Genomic DNA, 19,225 nt, shown 5'->3' with positions numbered 1-19,225 from the left:
CGAGGATGGATCTTGCGGTGTCGAAGTCACCGGTGCCGATTTGGAGGAAGATGACGGTGTCGATGCCGGGGGAACTTCCATGGTGGCACCGAAAAGAATTCGCTGTTGAATTTGGCGATTCTTTAGAGTTCTCTTTTGGAGAGAACTGCAGCGGGTGCACGTTTCTGCCCTATGGTCCGGACCCAGACACTGAAGGCACCACTTGTGCGGGTCGGAAAGGGAAATAGGACGTGCACACCGCTGACACTTCTTAAAACCCGGTGAAGGGGGCATGAAGGGAAAAACGGCCGTAGCAAAATCGAAGGCCGAGGCTTCGATGGTGCCAACAGGCCCCGCCGGGGCTGACCGGAAAAAAGTCGAAAAAAATTGACTTTTTTTAAAAAAAATAAAATAAAAGAAAGAAACGATAAGGTGAATAAATCATGACAAGAAAATAACGCGCGAGCGGGAAGGCGAGAAAAATTTGAAAAAATTTTCCAACAGCAGTTGGAACACGCGTCTTCTTAGCTCCGCGGAAACTAAGAAACTGGGGACCGCGCGCCTCTGTCGGGCGGGAAGGCACTCGCGCGTGCGCGGTGCGGCCTACTAGAACTTTCAAAGTTCTTAGAGTGCAATCACTCTAAAATTGTCCGTACCGGGGCTCCGTCGGTGCCGTCACCCTTCAGTCAAGAATATGCTGCCTGCTTGTCCTGGGATAATCAGTGCTTCATGGTGGGAATACCTCTGGACACTAATCTTCGGGCTGCCAGTCAGACATGGTGCCTGACCATACCACCCTCCCTCCCCCGAGGACCGATGGACCCGCTAAAGGAAAGGGTGGTGGCAAAAAAATGCATCCAACACCCTGCAAGACATTGCTGAGCCTCCTAAAGGCACCTAACCAGCCTATGCTCGAACCCTTGCTAAACAGTAGTTGAGAACAAAGTGGGAACAGTCCCGAACTCCAAAGATACTAATGCAGGCTGGCCAACAGGTACCAGCAGGGATCATCCTGTCAGCTGCAAACTGGAGTCTTTATCTCTACGCAGGCAGAGTTGAAGAATATGCTCTTGAGCACAAAGAAAAACACTGAAAAGGGTCAAAAAACACTGAAGAAAATAAGAAAAAGGGGAGAACAGAACAGAAACACTCCTTCAGACTCGTGTACAGAAGGGAAAAACAGCTGATAGCAGTAGAGCTTCCAGTGAAGTAGAGGAGAGTCACAGAAAAAATCTGCAGTGCATTCCTTCTGCAGATGGCTCGCGACCATTGGGAGATAATCCACATATCTAGAATGACTCACCTATTGCAGTGGAATATGCATTATGCAAGATAGCTGGCCAAGGAAGCAGAAAAATCCATTAAGGAATTACAATTAAAAGAAGCTCAGAATTCAAAGGAAGCTCTCCAGAATAGTTCACAAGTTACCCCTTGTAATGAACACGAAATGATGATACAGGTAGCACAGGTAAATTAGATGCCACAGAAGGGAGGCTTCAAAGGGCAACCTGGTATGCGTATGGGTGGCCCTAACAGACAAGTTTTGTGCTAGTCATGAGGTAATATGGCAACACAGAGAAAGGGATCAACAAATACACAAACATAAGCAAACACCAAATAAGTGTATAAGCCAACAGAACTGGGACTAAATATTCTTTATTTGCAGAGACCTGACACTGCCAGTGTTTTGGCCAAAGGCCTGCATCATGTGTCTTTAAAATGATCTCTTAAATGATTCACATATAGAGAAGACGGTCCCAATATGAAATTGATCCTTAACACATGAGCCGAATAAAACATGATATCCGCGTTATCAATCTCCAATTATTTATAAGTTCTGTACAGTTCTGTAGGCTTGCACACTTATTTGGTGTCATGTGGTAAGATGGGACATTTCAGCAGAGAATGCAGGTCCAATACCTCCAGTGGTCAACGATTCCGCCACGGAGGGTTTAGTACTTCGGGTAGAAGCAGAAGGCAACAGGCTTATCAGTAGGGAGGTTCCTTGGTATCCTCCAGAGGGACCACAGCTGCAGTCCCAGCAATCACAGGAAAGATTCTGATTACAATCTGGCTTTGTACAAATAACTGCAGAAAAACAGACTATGTTAAAAGTTACTGTTAATGGTAAAAAAAAAAATAATAATTTTTTTTTGTAGATACTGAAGCCTTTATTTCCTCAATTTTATCCCTGAAGAAGTGCCCTTTCAGAATAAAAGGTTATGGACAGTAGAATTTGATGAGACACTACAAGAGAGAAAGCAGCTAGTGCCAGTAGACATGCAGATTGGGCCATATTTATTACAGGTTAGTTTGCTGTACGCACTACAGTTCAGTAAATTTGTTAGGATGGGATATATTGTCCAGCATTCAGGCCAAGATCATTTTCATGGGTGCAACATTAAAATGAGATTTTGACCATTTTGATTCAGTGGATATCATTAAGCCCCAATCATGACCCTACAAAGTCGGAAGTGATACATTTATTACCCACAGAGGATGCACGGGTAGAAGAGATACAAGTGTGGTGGTGAAATATGTTTCCAGAAGGAGATGAGAAGGGACAAGTCACGGACCAAGATCAGAAAGCAGACAGTTGGGAGAATATGTTGAAGGTTTGGGGGGGGGGCCTTAAATATTAAGACTAGGAGGCATACAATGAAGCTACTAAGTAGTATATTTAAAACATACAAGAGAAAATATTTATTTACTCAACATGTAATAAAACTCTGCAATTTGTTACAAGAGAATGTTGTGAAAACAGTTAGCATAGCAGGGTTTAAAAATGTACTGGATAATTTCCTAAAAAAGAAGTCCATAGACCATTATTGAGATGGCTTGGGGAAATCCAATGCTTATTCATAGGATAAACAGCATAAAATCTGTTTTACTCCTTGGGATCTTGCCAGGTACCTGTGACCTGAGTTGGCCACGGTTAGAAACAGGATACTGGGGTTGATGGACTTTGGTCTGTCCCAGTATGGCAATTCTTAAGTCCTTATGTTCTTATGGGAAGATTAAATGGTAAAGAATGTTGAAATATGTTTGAAGCAGGATGTTGAGGGACCAAAGGTTAAGCAGTACCCTTTAGTGAAGAGGCAATACAAGGATTATCCCTGGAATTGAAAAAATTACTACAACACGGTATTATAGAACACAGTAATTCATTCTTTAATATTCCATTGTTCCCTGTTAAGAAACCTGATGGGGAGGAAGTGACGTCATCGGGAGCGATGGTGGCTTAAAATCGAAGCTCCTCCGAATCGCGCTAAACTTTTAGCTTTCAGTTAGCGGTACGAGGCTAGTATCTGGCACTTTTTGCACAATTGAGTGTGGAAAACTAGCGGGCTGCAGATGGCTTCGAAAAAAGGGCGAGCGGATTTGAAATCCTATGCATACCAGCCATCGGATAATTCTGAGGCCTGTGAGACTGATGAATCACAACGCGGTAAGGGCGTTGTCCAGCTGAGTGCCGAGTCTGATGCTCGATCGGCCACCTGTGGGGAAATGCGTGCATGGATGGCAGATTTAAAATCTACAATGCTTTCTATCCAAAGCACTTTGCAATCGGAGGTGGCTAAGATTGGGCAGTCAGTGCATGAGATGGGGGCTCGGCTGCAGGAGTTTGAAGAACGCGTTATTGATCATGATACGGATCTAGTGGCCCTGCAAGCGCGGTGCGCTCATTTGGAACGCAGACAGGAAGATTTTCAACTTCGCCTAGAAGATGGTGAGAATCGCAGCCGACGGAGTAATGTGCGTGCTAGAGGGGTTCCTGAATCTTTGGCTGCATCGGAGTTACAGGCTCATTTGTTGGAAATCTGCAAGCGCTTTCTTCAGGCAGCTGACCCAGAGGCTCCAATACCTGTGATTGAGTTTGAAAGAGTGCATCGGGCTCTGGGTCCCCGGGTAGGTGATAGGCCCCGGGATGTGGTAGCCTGTTTTACACGCTATCCAGTTAAAAATCAAGTTCTTCAAGCCGCTCGAAAAGTGGGACATATCACATGGGAAAATTCTAAAGTGGAATTATTTGCGGATTTATCCGCAATTACTTTACGAAAGCGTCGAGATTTTCGGGAGATTACTCACTGCTTACAATCCCATGCTATCAGGTATCGATGGCTTTTTCCTTTTGGACTTTCCTTTCAAGTGGCTTCTCAACAGCATAAGGTTACTTTAGTGGAGGAAGCTGCAGCTATATTACGTGATGCTCAACTTTATGCATCCTTGGAAGAGCCGACTACATCATCTGGAACTGGTGCTTCATCGCAGCGCTGGAAACGGGTCCCTACTAGTAGCAAGCGCCTGCAGCGGAGATCTGGCCTGGAGCAGAACTCGGCCTCTGGACCTACCTGAATTTTTAAGCTGCTTTGTTTGGTTCTTGGTTGAATGATATGTGACTCTTGCTAGTTCTTGATTATTGTTGGCATATATGATCTCTTCTCGTACTATTTTTTATAAGTTTGGTGAGATTTGGGGTATGTTGGGATGTCACTTTCTCTTTTAGCCCACCATGAGGAGGGCCTATGGTTAGTTTGGGGATGGGAGGGGAGGGAGGTGGGGGGGGGGGAATGGAGAAGGGGATTTTTTTTTCTTGCTGCTGGTTTTTACAGTGGGGTTTGTTATACTGGGTTGTGAAGGGTTGTTTGCGGGAGTATGGTTGCGTGTGGGTATGTTTGGATGAATGGCTCCTGAAGGTATTAGTTTCTTTACTTTAAATGTACGGGGTCTGAATGTACCTCGAAAGAGGCAATTGCTTTTTAAAGAGGCTGATAGGTTGAAGGCTGGGGTGGGTTTCTTTCAGGAGACCCATCTTAAGCCTCAATATGAAACGCTAGTGAAACATCCTCGTTATCCCCATATATATTTTGCTTCAAATGAGGAGGGGTCTAAAAAACATGGAGTAGGGATTCTTTTTGCAAAGCACCTTGATCCTCAGATTAAACAGGTGATACGAGACCCGAAGGGTCGTTATTTGATATTAAAAGTTGAATTGCAGCAGGTGCTATATACTTTTTGTAATATTTATGCTCCTAATTCTGAGCAAAAAGATTTTTTGGTAACTTTAGACCAGGTGTTGCGAGGGGTTGTAGAGGGTTCTTTATTAGTAGGGGGGGATTTTAATTTGACTTATGATGTGGGATTGGATAATTCGTCACAGTCGATTCATTATGGAAAATCTGATAGAAAGCAATTGCACTCTTTCTTTATGACCTGGGATTTGATTGATCCTTGGAGACATCTATATCCAACTACCAAAGATTATACTTATTTTTCAACAGTACATGATTCATATTCTCGTATTGATTTTTGGGGCATTGATAAGGCTTTACTTTCCCAGGTGTCAGATGTTGGAATTGCTCAGCGTGTGTGGTCAGATCATGCTGCGGTATACTTTATTTTGCATCCTCATATGGCTTCCTTTGGGCGGCGGTTCTGGCGATTTTGTGATAACCTATTGACGGATCCTATAATAGTATCTCGAATAGAACAGAATTTGAAGGATTATATTCAGTTTAATACTAGTGATGAGATTTCTCCTTTGATATTTTGGGAAGGTATGAAGGCAGTTTTACGTGGTCATATTATTTCTATTGGTGTACATCGACGGCGAGAACGTGGGCGAAAACAGGAAGCTTTGCGCCAACAATTGCATTATCTAGAACAAAAGCATAAGCGGGATCTTTCTTCTGCTTTGCTGACGCGTCTAGATAAGGTGCGAAAAGATCTTCAGATGATGCAATTGGATGAATTATCAGACCAATTACAGTCGGTCCAACAAAAACATTTTGAATATGGTAATCGGGCGAGCCGTCAGTTGGCTTATAAGTTGAAAGCTCAAAAACTGAGGAATGTGATTACTAAGGTGACAGCCACTGATGGTTCAGCCTGTTATACGCCGGAATCTATTGCAGGTGCTTTCCTTTCATTTTACCAACATCTATATACTCCTGAACAAGATGTGTCTCAAGTTCAAATTGATAATTATTTGGCTCAGACACAGCTTCCTAAATTGACATCTGAAGAAGCAGAGTGTCTATCAGCCCCTATTTCGGAAGCTGAAACTCAATGGGCGATTTCCACTTTGGCTTATGGGAAAGCACCTGGGTTAGATGGCTTTACGAATAGATTTTATAAATGTTTTAGACATTTGCTTGTAGGCCCTCTTACTCGGGCCTTTAATAGTTTAGAAATGGGTATGGAGTTGCCTTATTCATGGAGATTGGCGGGTATAACACTTATTTTGAAACCGGGAAAAAATTCTATGCTTTGTGGATCATATCGTCCAATTTCATTGTTAGACACTGATTACAAAATTTTCACAAAAATATTGGCTCGTAGGTTGCAATGTTATATGACTTATTTAGTACAGGATGACCAAGCGGGGTTTATTGCGGGGAGGCAAACATTTGATAATATTCGTAGATTGCTTCATTTGATTTGGTTTGTACAACATGAAAAGATGCCAGCATTGCTGTTGAGTGCTGACGCTGAAAAGGCCTTTGATAGGGTGTCGTGGCCATTTTTGTTGAGCACTTTATCAGCTATGGGAATTAGAGGACAGTTTTTTATGTGGATTCAGATTCTATATACTAAGCCTTTAGCAGCTCTCCGGATTAATGGGGGGTATACAGATTCATTTCAGTTAGCTAGAGGAACAAGACAAGGTTGTGCGCTTTCGCCACTACTTTTTGCGTTGGTGATGGAGCCTTTTGCTTCTCATGTTCGAGCCCAGCAGTATATTCATGGCATGGTTTGTAATGGACTTTCCACAAAGTTATTGATGTTTGCTGATGATGTTATTTTTACTGTAACTGATCCTTGTGTTACTCTCCCGGGTATTATAGGTGAATTGTCTGCCTATGGCGCTGTATCTGGATTTCGGACCAACATGGATAAGTCTGAGATATTGAATTTGTCAGTACATCCAAGGGATTGTGCTTTTTTGAAAGCTACTTATTCTTTTAAATGGGCATCTAAATTTATACGTTATTTAGGAATCAATGTGCCAGCGCGGCTTTGCTCTCTGTTTGAAGTTAATTATCCAGCGATTTTGCAATCTCTTTGGGTTGATTTGGATAGATGGGAGAATGTCTCCTTATCATGGTTTGGTCGCATACAAAGTGTAAAGATGATGGTATTGCCGAAGCTACTTTATCTTTTTCAGGCTTTACCAATTCCTTTGTCTGCTGCTTTCTTTCGTGGGGTGGCTAGGAAAATTTTTAAATACATTTGGAAGAGTCGACCCCCACGGGTGCCTAGGAATGTGTTGTATCAACTTCGCTCTCAGGGGGGTATGGCTGTACCCTGTTTGAGGCGTTATTATGAGGCTGCTCAACTGAAGTCTTTTTTGAGTTGGTGTAAGGATAGATCAAAAAGCTGGGTTCGAGGGGAAAAAATTTTGGGATCGGAAGAGCTTTGTCGGGTGATCCCTTGGTTAAGAGTGGAAGAGGCTCGACAAATGTTTAAGGGGGCTAACCCTTTTTTGCAACATACGTTTGTGATGTGGATTAGGTTGCGTAATAGGTTTTTCCCCTCTCGATTGTATTTTCGTAGTACCCCGTTGTGGGTTGCGTGGGGTTTTGCACCAGGAAGATCTGATTGTCGTTTTCGGGTTTGGGCTCAAATGGGTCTTATGGATTTGGGAGATTTTGTGGAAGAGGGGCGATTATTATCATTTTTGGAATTGAGGGAAGCTTATGATTTGCCGCCGACGGATTATTTTCGCTATCTTCAAGCAATAGATTTTATTAGGCGCAGGGCTTTTGATGATATTTGTTTGGAAGAAACCACCCTAGAGTGGGCAATTATGGGTAGTAGTGGTAAGGGGTGTATTACTAGATTCTATAAAGCTCTTATTCAACAACAGGCTCCCCCGGTAAAATATCTATCTCTTTGGGAGGGACTTCTACGCCCAGTGCCACCGATTATTAAATGGGAGCGGGTGTTTAGTCGCCTGCTTCGAGTTTCTATAGCCAGCTCTTTGGTGGAAAATGGATATAAGATGCTTTATCAATGGTACCTAACACCCCAGCGTCTTCATCTCATGTATCCTCAAGTATCTAATTTATGTTGGAGACGCTGTGGTTGTTTGGGTACCTTCCTTCATATCTGGTGGGATTGTCCGAAGGTAATCCCATATTGGGATATGGTATTTGAACTGTTATCTGATATTTTACATACCACGATTTCTCGAGCTATGGGTAGTGCTCTTTTACATCTACCTTTGGTTCCATTGTCTTCTAATACACATAAATTGGCTTGTTATATTTTTACTGCTGCTCGTCTTTTGTTAGCTGCATATTGGAAACAGGCCTTCCCCCCAGGTCGACTACATTTACTACGAAAAATAGATTTTATTTTTCGTATGTCTAAATTGACGGCATTAACAAAATCTCGTCTTACACCCTTTTTTAAGGTGTGGAATCCTTATATTCGGTGGTGTGAATGTCCTTCATGATCTGAGTGTTTAGCTACATTTGTGTAACCCTATGTGAAAGCTGATTTTGGGGTGGGTTAGGGGGGGGGGGTTTATTTTGATTTATATGATTCTTTTTTTGCATTGTGCTGAAGATTAAAGTACAACTTTATCTTTTTACTAATTTGGGGGGAAGAGGTTGGAGAAAATGTGACATTGTAGATATCTGTTTGCTTAACCTCTGTGTTTTTGTTTTGTATATTTGAAAAAATTTATTAATAAACAATTTACAAAAAAAAAAAAAAAAAAAAGAAACCTGATGGGAAATGGAGTACTGTGCACGATCTACAGACATTGAATAGCAGAGTAGACAATGAATTTCCAATTGTAGCAAATCCAGCTACATTGCTGCAAACTATGAGGGGGCAGCCCAATCAACCAACTTCCTAAATTCTGAGCATTAGTTTGCTACTGTAGCTTAAAAGAGTGTTATCTTATTTCATTAAGTGCCAATCTGCAGAAACAAAATTCTATGTTTTGACATGGTTTCAGATCATTGATTGAACCATATCCACATCATTCTCTTCTTGGTTGGGCTGAAAACTTTTCAGAACCCCCTCATACACCTTTGAAGAAATTTCACACTATATTAAGATTTGTCTAATGCCTTTTTGGAATGTCTTTACATCAAGCTAGTAGATCCCTTACAGCAGGGGTGTCAAAGTCCCTCTTCGAAGGCCGCAATCCAGTCAGGTTTTCAGGATTTCCCCAATGAATATGCATGAGATCTATTAGCATACAATGAAAGCAGTGCATGCAAATAGATCTCATCCATATTCATTGGGGAAATCCTGAAAACCCGACTGGATTGTGGCCCTCGAGAAGGGACTTTGACACCCCTACCATGCAGTATTCATGTTTAGAGGTAAAAGATTTCAATGGACCAGATCACCGCAATGGTACCATGGAAGCCCATCTGTGTTTTCTTGGGTCTTTCAACATGATTTGCAAACTATTATTGAAACGTTACCTGCCTCAAAGTGGCTACGATTTCTTATGTAGATAGCATTCTGTTGACATCGGATTCCATGCAGGATTGCATGGAATCCGATGTCAACAGAATGCTATCTACATAAGAAATCATAGCCATGCAGGATTGCATGGAATATACAAAAAGATTATTATGTCATTTAGCTTATTAAGGATATGCTGTAAATTGATCTAAGTTATAGTTAGGAGGTAACCTTTTTAGGTGTAAAATTGGACTCATTGGATAAAGATTTGACACCACAGACCATTCAAGAGATCAGTACTTTCCCTACTCCCACTACAGTGACACAATTGAGAGAGGTTTTCTAGGGCTACTGAACAATTGTAGGTTATGGTTACCTGCTGTTAGCACAATGACAGCACCTTTAAAGAAACATTTAAAAGAAAGAAGTCAGGGCGAGACAGACCAACTTTCCCCTATGATTTAGAGGTAATTAACCAGTTAAAGGATATGGTACAGAGAGACCCAACTCCAGTTCTCCCCCATGGAGGGTTAACTCTGCACTTACATGTGTATACAAATTTAGAGTGCTGGGGGTTGTTAAGACCAAGAAATATCCAAACAGCCATAAGATTTGTGGATATTTTTCTGGTACTTTCTCACTCGCGGAACTGACTTTTACTGACTGAGAAAGGAGTTGTAGGAGTAGCACAGGTAGAGCAGAAAGGTAGGAAACTTACCCCTTACCCTGTTAATTGTATTGCACATACTGCTTATTATGTAGAACAGAATCATAACACATTCATGACATGCAGAATGTATGCTATCCATATTGGCTTTTGTTTCTGGCCACTTTTTTGTATCTTTAATCATACCAATATTGACAGTGTGCCTCAATATCTTAATTTGTTAACCGCAATACAGGAATTTGTATCATTTAAATCAGATCTTCAGAAGTGCCTTACATATGGTGTTTTTTCCATGTACCATTAGGATCTTGCAACATTCATCATAGATCAGTTTTCAGTATCTTTTTCTTTAAACTTATTATGTTTTATGAATTGTAGTATTCATCATTTCTAATATATTGCATGCTTAATAAATATTAGACCACCACCATTTATCTGTGCTTTTGTGTATGTTATTGAAGTAATGTCGGCAGGGAAATAGCTTCATCTGACATGTTTTGGCAAAAACAGCTGTATCAAGGATATCCCCTAAATTTACCTCTGCAGTACTTCCCTACACACTACTACAATTACTTTGGGTATACAGAAAAATTTACATTCTCCATTAAATATGCTATCTATGAGGGTATACATTCTGGCATTGATCCAACCTCTGCTCCTTTGAAAGACCATATAAGTTCTGTATTTTGTTTTTAATTTTTAAAGAGACCAGTATTACCTTCTTTTTCGGTGGCAAGACTTGGTCACCCTACCATGCCACTTCTCCCACATTCCGAGGCCACTCCTGCATGTTTTTCTAAATGACTGCTCTAATCACCCCACCCTTTTCTTTTTTTAAATCTACTGTGTACACACATATTGTGTACAGATAGATGAACAGACAGAGGGACCAACCCTCCACAATAGGTACTCATAGTTTTGCATGAAATGTGCCTAACAGGGTAGCAACAGCAACATTCCTTTATGCGAGCCTCTACCTGCTGCCTCATGTTATAAGCCAGGGGTAGGGAACTCCGGTCCTTGAGAGCCGTATTCCAGTCGGGTTTTCAGGATTTCCCCAATGAATATGCATGAGATCTATTTGCTTGCACTGCTTTCAATGCATATTCATTGGGGAAATCCTGAAAACCCGACTGGAAGACGGCTCTCGAGGACCGGAGTTCCCTACCCCTGTTCTAAGCCATCTTATCAAACTTTAACTTCTGTGATATCCAATTATTACAAAACTTCGCATTCAGACTTGTGATAGAATATCCACTTCTATAATGGTATTGCTAAGGGATATCAGACTGCCCCTGGAACACTCTAATTCCTCGGGGGATCAATTCCTCATGCGTCCCAATCTGGCATACCTAATTTTTAAGTGTCTTTGAATGTCTTTTTCATACTTTTCTTTCGTTTTATACTTTTTTTATTTTCCTTATAATTTAAATAATTTATCCATTTCAGTGCATCTCATTTCATTTCATAATTTAAATTAATAACTTAGCTTTTCAGTTTACGAGTCATGTGTCCCCTTTACCAACGCGTTTTGCTCATTCTTTTTCAAAGCTGGGGAACTACTATTACTGTTCATCTCCTTTGCATGCCGTCGGCTATCGATACGTTGGTAAAGGGGACGCATGACTCATAACCTGAAAAGCTAAGTTATTAATTTAAATTATGAAATGAAATGAGATGCACTGAAATGGATAAATTTATTTTTTTGAAGGTACGACCTCCAGAATTGTATACAATATTCTAAATGAGGTCTCACCAAAGTCTTATACAGGAATATCAATACTTCCTTTTTCCTACTAGCCATACCTCTCCCTATGCAACCTAGCATAGCATCCTTCTAGCTTTCGCCGTCACCTTTTCAACCTGTTTGGCTACCTTAAGATTATCACATACAATCACACCCAAGCCCCGCTCTTCTGTCATGCACCTAAGCTCTTCACTTCCTAATCTGTACCATTCCCTTGGGTTTTGCAGCCCAAATGCAAGACCTTGCATTTCTTAGCATTAAATTTTAGCTGCCAAATTTCAGACCATTCTTCAAGCTTCGCCAGGTCTTTCTTCATGTTATTCACACCATCCGGCATGTCTACTCTATTGCAGATTTTCATAACATCCGCAAAGAGGCAAATCTTACCCGACAACCCTTCAGCAATATTATTTATAAAAATGTTAAAAAGAACAGGCCCAAGAACAGAACCTTGAGGCATGCCACTGGTAACATCCCTTTCCTCAGAGCGATCTCCATTAATTACTACCCTCTGTTGCCTTCCACTCAATCAATTCTTGACCCAGCCTGTCACTTTGGGACCCATTCTAAGGGCAATCAGTTTATTTATTAGACGTCTATGTGGAACACTGTCAAAGGCTTTGCTAAAATCTAAATATACCACATTTAGCGCACAACCTCTATCCAATTCTCTGGTCACCCAGTCAAATAAATTGATCAGATTTGTCTGACAAGACTTACTTCTAGTGAATCCATGTTGCCTCCGGTCCTGTAATCCACAGGATTCCAGAAACTTGACCATTTTCTGTTTTAAAAGTGTTTCTATTAATTTGCTTACCACAGAAGTCAAACTTACCGGCCTGTAACTCCCTACTTCTTCCTTACTTCCACTTTTGTGGAGAAGGACCTCATCTGCCGTTCGTCAGTCCTCCAGTACCACTCTTGACTCTAGAGATTCGTACCACTACACACCTAAATTCCTTCAATTATTAATATGGTTGGCAAAAAGAAAGAATATATTTGGAGAATTCCTTTACATAGCATGTATTCATAACCTGGGGAAAAGGGTAAGAGTAAGGGCTGATAAAGAGAGAAGACTTCTCTTTGCTGGCCCCACGATGGTGTAATAAAGATTTTGACCTGAGGGAAGAAGGTTGGGAGGGGGTTGTGTTCGCTAGATGGGAATGACAGGGCCTCAAATCATTTTGTCAGTTTGTGAAGGATAAGGAACTGCTGACCTTTGAAGCTCTAAAAAATGACTATGGATTTAAAGATACTGTTTTCAGTACTCCTAAATCATATGCAACTAAGAAGAGGGCTGGGCAGACACAGTTCTATTAAGAAAGGCTCTACCGCCTTGGAGGGCCTTTGGCTGGGAGTTAAAGTTTCAAAGGGTCTGATATCAGACCTATATAGAACAATAAAGAGAAACAAGTTAAAAGGTTTTGATATGACTACATAGGCAAGGATATAGGGAAACAGATGTCTGAAAAACAATGGCAGGGCTTAATGAAAGGTGGAGATAAATCCTTAAATTTGGTAGTGATTAAAGAAAACAACTATATAATATTACTTAGATGGTAGCCGACACCAGTCAGACTACACAAGCTATTCCCAGCAATCTCAGTGAACTGGGAGATGCGCATGGGGTGGGGGGAGAAAAATGAACATTCCTAAAGAGCAACAGTTTTGGGGTTCCAAATCCAGCAACCCATTAAGGACATCTTTAAATAAACAAATTGGATTCCAAGTTATTTTTCTTGAGTTGTTGGCCTGGAGCAGTGGTCTCAAACTCAAACCCTTTGCAGGGCCACATTTTGGATTTGTAGGTACTTGGAGGGCCGCATAAAAAATAGTTAATGTCTTATTAAAGAAATGACAACTTTGCATGAGGTAAAACTCGTTATAGTTTATAAATCTTTCTTTAATTGCTTCTGATAATTTCAGCTATCCACAGCTGAAAGCAGTGCAACATGCAGAAAGTGAAGTTTAGATAGTTTTTCCACTTTCTGCATGTTGCACTGCTTTCAGTTGTGTATAGCTGAAATTATCAGAAGCAATTAAGGAAAGATTTATAAATATAAAGAGTTTTTACCTCATGCAAAATTGTGGTTTAGATTCTAAAGTATCAACTGCAACAGACAAGATTTTGGTGTAGTCCTCTAGGCTTTTTTGTAGAGGGGAGAATCAATATCCGACTTGTGCCTAGAAAACTTGTGCCTTAAGTGTCCGGTGGTTGCGTCCACAACCACCTTCAGCTCTCACCTTCTCCAGCACCGGACACAACCGCCATCTTACATTAAGCAGTCACCGCCAGGAGAGCTGCCAAATTTTGCGAGACTTCACGAGATTACGTATACACGCACAAGCTGCACTGCCTCCAGTGGTTACTTTATGTTCTGGAATGTTGCCCGCCTCACTGCTGTAATCTTACACACGCGCTTTCCTGCATCTGTACACGATTGTCCTTTCCATTCCACCTCACAATCGCGTACAGATGCAGGAAAGCACGTGAGTGAGGTTACAACAGTAAGGCGGGCAATGTTCCAAACAATGGTAACATACAGAGGGCCTCAAAATAGTACCTTGCGGGCTGCATATGGCCCCTAGGCTGCAAGTTTGAGACCACTGGCCTAGAGAGATCCTAAGAAATATTTTTATTCAAAAATGGTCTTGTCATTTTAATCATAAGAACATAAGCAGTGCCTCTGCTGGGTCAGACCAGGGGTCCATCCTGCCCAGCAGTCCGCTCACGCGGCGGCCCATCAGGTCCAGGACCTGTATAGTGATCTCTATCTATACCCTTCTATCCCTTTTTTCTTCAGGAATTCATCCAATCCCTTCTTGAACCAATACCATACCCTGTCCTATCACACCCTCTGACCCTCTGGAAGCGCATTCCAGGCATCCACCACCCTTTGGGTGAAGAACTTCCTAACATTGGTTCTAAATCTGTCCCCTCTTAATTTTTCCGAATGCCCTAATCGCAGCTAGAAACAGGTTGAGCCTCCAAGTTTGGAATACTGATTTTAAATAGATTGTGGAGAAGGGTTTAGATGGAAAAATTAACTGCCATATAGCATATGTCAAGTTGGAAAAGAAATGGACATTAACAATGTATGACATTCTAGGCACAACCTGGGAAAGAGAAGGAAGGACTAAATTAAGAAAATACAGAAAGAATGTTATTGCATGTGGTTTCTTTAGCAGACTAATTCTTAGGGATTTAAATATTGTAAAAAAAAAGTTGCCAAAGAATTGTTACACCGTTTGTTAACCCCCCCCCCAACCAAAAATCAAGACCAATACATCTGCAGTCAGTATAAGAAAGTAGTAGACTAATGGTTAAAGCTGAAGTGGAAGCCCAGTTCAAATTAAAGCTGTACTGAATATTTTACTTTTTGGCAGAAAACAAATAATGAAAATTATTATTTGGCCGAATACCAAATATAAATAATGAGCACTGAGCTTTAATATAACAAATAATAAAAGAAGCAATGTTAAATCAGAGATCAGGAGTTTATTTCAGTAATATTTAGCACAGTAGAGCCCTGGATTACTCGTGTTCGAATTTAAATCACTATTTGACTGAATACAGATAATATATTCAAGGCACTATTTTGGGTCAAATTGAATCAAATATTTGGTACAGTCCTAGTTCAAATCCCACTGCAGCTACTAGTGACTTTTGGTTAAGTCACTTAACCCTCCACTGCCTCAGGTACTAAGCTTTAGTAAAAGGGCCTCTTAGATTCTTAGTCCTCCAGGGATAAAAGAAAATACCTATTGTAGCTGAAAGTAACATCTTGAGCTACAATTGAAAAAAGGCAAGAAGTAAATCCAAAATATATTCCCTATTTTTTTCCATCCAGAGATTACTGTGTCTTTCTTTTTATAAGAAAAAATATTGAATGTGTTAAAAATTAATGCTCTGCAGGATCCAGCTGCACAATATTTTTTTTAATAAAGTTGTTACCTGCCATTAAAAAAAATCCTATCTAAACAGGGAGACAAACTCTAGCTAAAGAACATCTATCTTCAAATGCTCTGACAAATTTATTATAAAACCTTACTTTTCGCAAAGGCCATAGCTTGCATTGCTGCTTACTGCCTTGTATTTAATATTCCCCTTGGTTCGTTCTAATTCAAGACGCCAGTCTTCTAGTGTATCAAACATGACAGTTTGCTTCTTTGTGCCTATTGCTAGAAAGAGAGAGAGGTGGTTAATTGTACAAACTTTTAAAAGAGCTCATACATGTTATTTCTTTAATTCATCAAAAGGTGGGTAATGCTTCACTTTGAACAGATAGCCTGTACAGGAGTTCTAGTTTACTTTATATATCATTAGGGGAAGAAATGCTGATAAGGCTCATGAAGTATCTGCTCCTAAAACAGTAATATTTTAAAAATTGTATTTTAGCTCTTGTCTTTTCAGTAGTAGCTCAAAGCAAGTTACATTCAGGTGTTTATTATGGTAATACAAACATCAACATAGCATTAGTGCAACACTCAAAACAGAATTTGTTCTGAAAAACCAAAACAAAAAAAAATACAACCCTCCCACCTCCCCCACAAAATAGAAACCATAACCAACTCAATCAACCCCTCTTCCCTACTCCACCCCCCTCTAACCCCTACACTCATCTCCCCTCCCCAACCCATTCTGAACTCCAATCCCAAACCTCCCCTACCCCAAAACTTCCCCCACCCCCCTCCTGAAGACACCCCTCCCAAAGCCACCTAAGATGTATGAAAAAAGGGGGAACAAAAGAGGAATTAAATCAACAGTGGATGGAATTATAGGATGTTCAAGGTCTGACTGTGAGTCCTATGTGAAAAAGAATGCAAGTTCCACACGTCCAAAAAATACTTCTTGCATTTATTGGTGCCCCTGGCCTCTTTTGCTTTCCAGCCCATCAATTCCTGGATACTTATTCTATACTTCCAATAAGAAGGGGAGCAGTCCGAAGTCCACTCTTTTAGGATAGCCTTCTGTCCCAAAATGCTCAGCTTCCTGACCCAAAGGCAAGGTCCCCTCCCCTTGATCCCACTAGAGCCCATCATGTCAAATAGGAGAACCTCCAGAGAAACCGCCAACCTCTGACCCAAGACCCTTGTTATATATGCCCCCACCCACTTCCAAACGGCCTGTACAGCTGAGCAGGTTCAGAAAGCATGAAAGAAAATGGCAGTCTCTAGGCTACACTTCAAACAGTGTTGCACTTGCAGATACCACATCTTGTGCATCTGAGAGGGTGCAACATAGGCCCTATGAAATATTCAGAAAACACATTATCTTAATAATGTACTGCGAACCTCAGCCGGAACACGTTTCACACTGGTACAAACATCCCATTGAGATACCAAGCAACCCAAATCTTGTTCCCATTTGTGATGTAAGAGGGAAAAATCTGTAGGAGGGGCAGTGCGAGCCAATGCCTTCTGGGTACCCGAAATAGATATCTTCTCCAAAGAAATTAGATTGAAAAACTGAAGCAACTTATCTCCCAGAGGAAATCCCTCTAGGAAGAAAATAATGCTTTAGTTGACAGAAGACATAACAATCATCCCTTCGGGGGATTACTCTTTGAGAGAATTCCTCGTATGAGATCAAAGTCCCCTCATGGCTGAGTAGATGCTCTAAAAGGATAATCCCTGCTTCCTCCCAATGCAAACATTTCCTGTTTTCTTGTCTTGGCAAAAAAGCCAAATTCCCCCTGATAGGCAGTAAAGAGGAGACAGCTGGGTTGCCCCCCAAATGTGATATCAAATATCTCCACGCTTCCCATAACAGCTCGATCATCCGGCTATACTTAAGATCCTGAGGTAAAATCTTTACAGGGACCTGCAAGATGGGATTGAAGTTGGGGAGTGTATAGTACAGAAGAGAGTACTTTCGGATATTTTAAGCTTTCCATGTAAAAAAGAAGACGTAAAAAAGAAGCTGATATGCACAGACGGGGAGAGGGATCTTGAAGTGATAGTGTCTGAAGATTTAAAGGCAAAAAAACAGTGTGATAAGGCGGTGGCTGCTGCCAGAAGGATACTGGGCTGTATAAAGAGAGGCGTAGCCAATAGAAGGAAGGTGTTGATGCCCCTGTACAGGTCATTGGTGAGGCCCCACTTGGAGTATTGTGGTCAGTTTTGGAGACCGTATCTGGCGAAGGATGTAAGAAGACTTGAAGGGGTTCAGAGGAGGGCGACAAAAATGATAGGAGGCTTGCGCCAGAAGACGTGTGAGGAGAGACTGGAAGCCCTGAATGTGTATACCCTAGAGGAAAGGAGGGACAGGGGAGATATGATTCAGACGTTCAAATACTTGAAGGGTATTAATGTAGAACATAATCTTTTCCAGAGAAAGGAAAATGGTAAAACCAGAGGACATAATTTGAGGTTGAGGGGTGGTAGATTCAAGAGCAATGTTAGGAAATTCTACTTTATGGGGAGGGTGGTGGATGCCTGGAATGCGCTCCCGAGAGAGGTGGTGGAGAGGAAAACGGTGACTGAGTTCAAAGAAGCATGGGATGAACACAGAGGATCTAAAATCAGAAAATAATATTAAATATTGAACTAAGGCCAGTACTGGGCAGACTTGCATGGTCTGTGTCTATATACGGCTGGATTAGTCCTACAGATCTAATCTCGGCAGATCTAACAAGGCAGGTACACGACTTTGTGAAGAAACTAAGCCGAGAGACGGAAAGACTGATACCAAAACCACCTGTTAAGTACAACAACTTGTTATAGCTTTATAAAAAAAATAAATAAATAAATAAAATTTGAGAGTTTGAAAGCTTAAAATAAATTTAAAAGCTTAAAAATGTAAAAGTGTTAAATGTTTGTTTGTTGAATTTTAAAAGCCTAAAGCTAATGTTAGTTGAATTTAGAGTCTATTACCATTAGTTGACAGATTCATATTAGATTAGAAACTCAATATAGTAGAATTGACTAAAGTTTTAGAATTGATTAACTCCTCAAACCCACACCATACACAATATATTAAGTACAATGTTCACCACACTTAGCACCACCATGAGAACCTCATCACCATATTTTCCACAAACAATCCTATTAATATTCCTGCTCCTAACTGACTGGAAAGCAACTGCAAACAATATACTATATATCCAATACCAATCATAGCAAATTCCAAGGGAATTACCCAATCAACCTGGCACCTCACAATTGACAGAAACTCAAACCAGCAGCTTTACACATTCCAACCCGCCCCAAAATCAACAAGTAGAAAACTAACAAACCCATACAAGACCAAAAAACAACCCCACCAAAGATCACAACTCACCAAAGATCACAACTCACAACATACCAACAGAATACACCACTCTCAAGTGTGCATATGTGAACATCAGAGCCATAAGCCCTAAAACAGAATGTATAAAAAACTGGATAGAAGAAGATAA

At 40.9% G+C, this 19,225-nt stretch overlaps 1 protein-coding gene across 3 annotated transcripts in view; it reads right to left on the bottom strand.

Moving 5' to 3' along the window:
• Positions 1-19,225, bottom strand: part of MTMR12 (myotubularin related protein 12) — a 320,826-nt gene that overhangs the window by 148,697 nt on the left and 152,904 nt on the right. For all 3 annotated transcript variants that reach the window (XM_033933370.1, XM_033933361.1, XM_033933379.1), the window contains one exon: positions 15,878-16,007. In XM_033933370.1, coding sequence (XP_033789261.1) covers positions 15,878-16,007 — 130 coding nt within the window. The remainder of the gene's footprint in view (positions 1-15,877; positions 16,008-19,225) is intronic.

Source organism: Geotrypetes seraphini, chromosome 1, assembly GCF_902459505.1.
Source record: "Geotrypetes seraphini chromosome 1, aGeoSer1.1, whole genome shotgun sequence".
NCBI classification, from domain to species: domain Eukaryota; kingdom Metazoa; phylum Chordata; class Amphibia; order Gymnophiona; family Dermophiidae; genus Geotrypetes; species Geotrypetes seraphini.
Note: the sequence above shows the minus strand (reverse complement) of the source record. Positions and strands in the feature narration are given on the sequence as shown.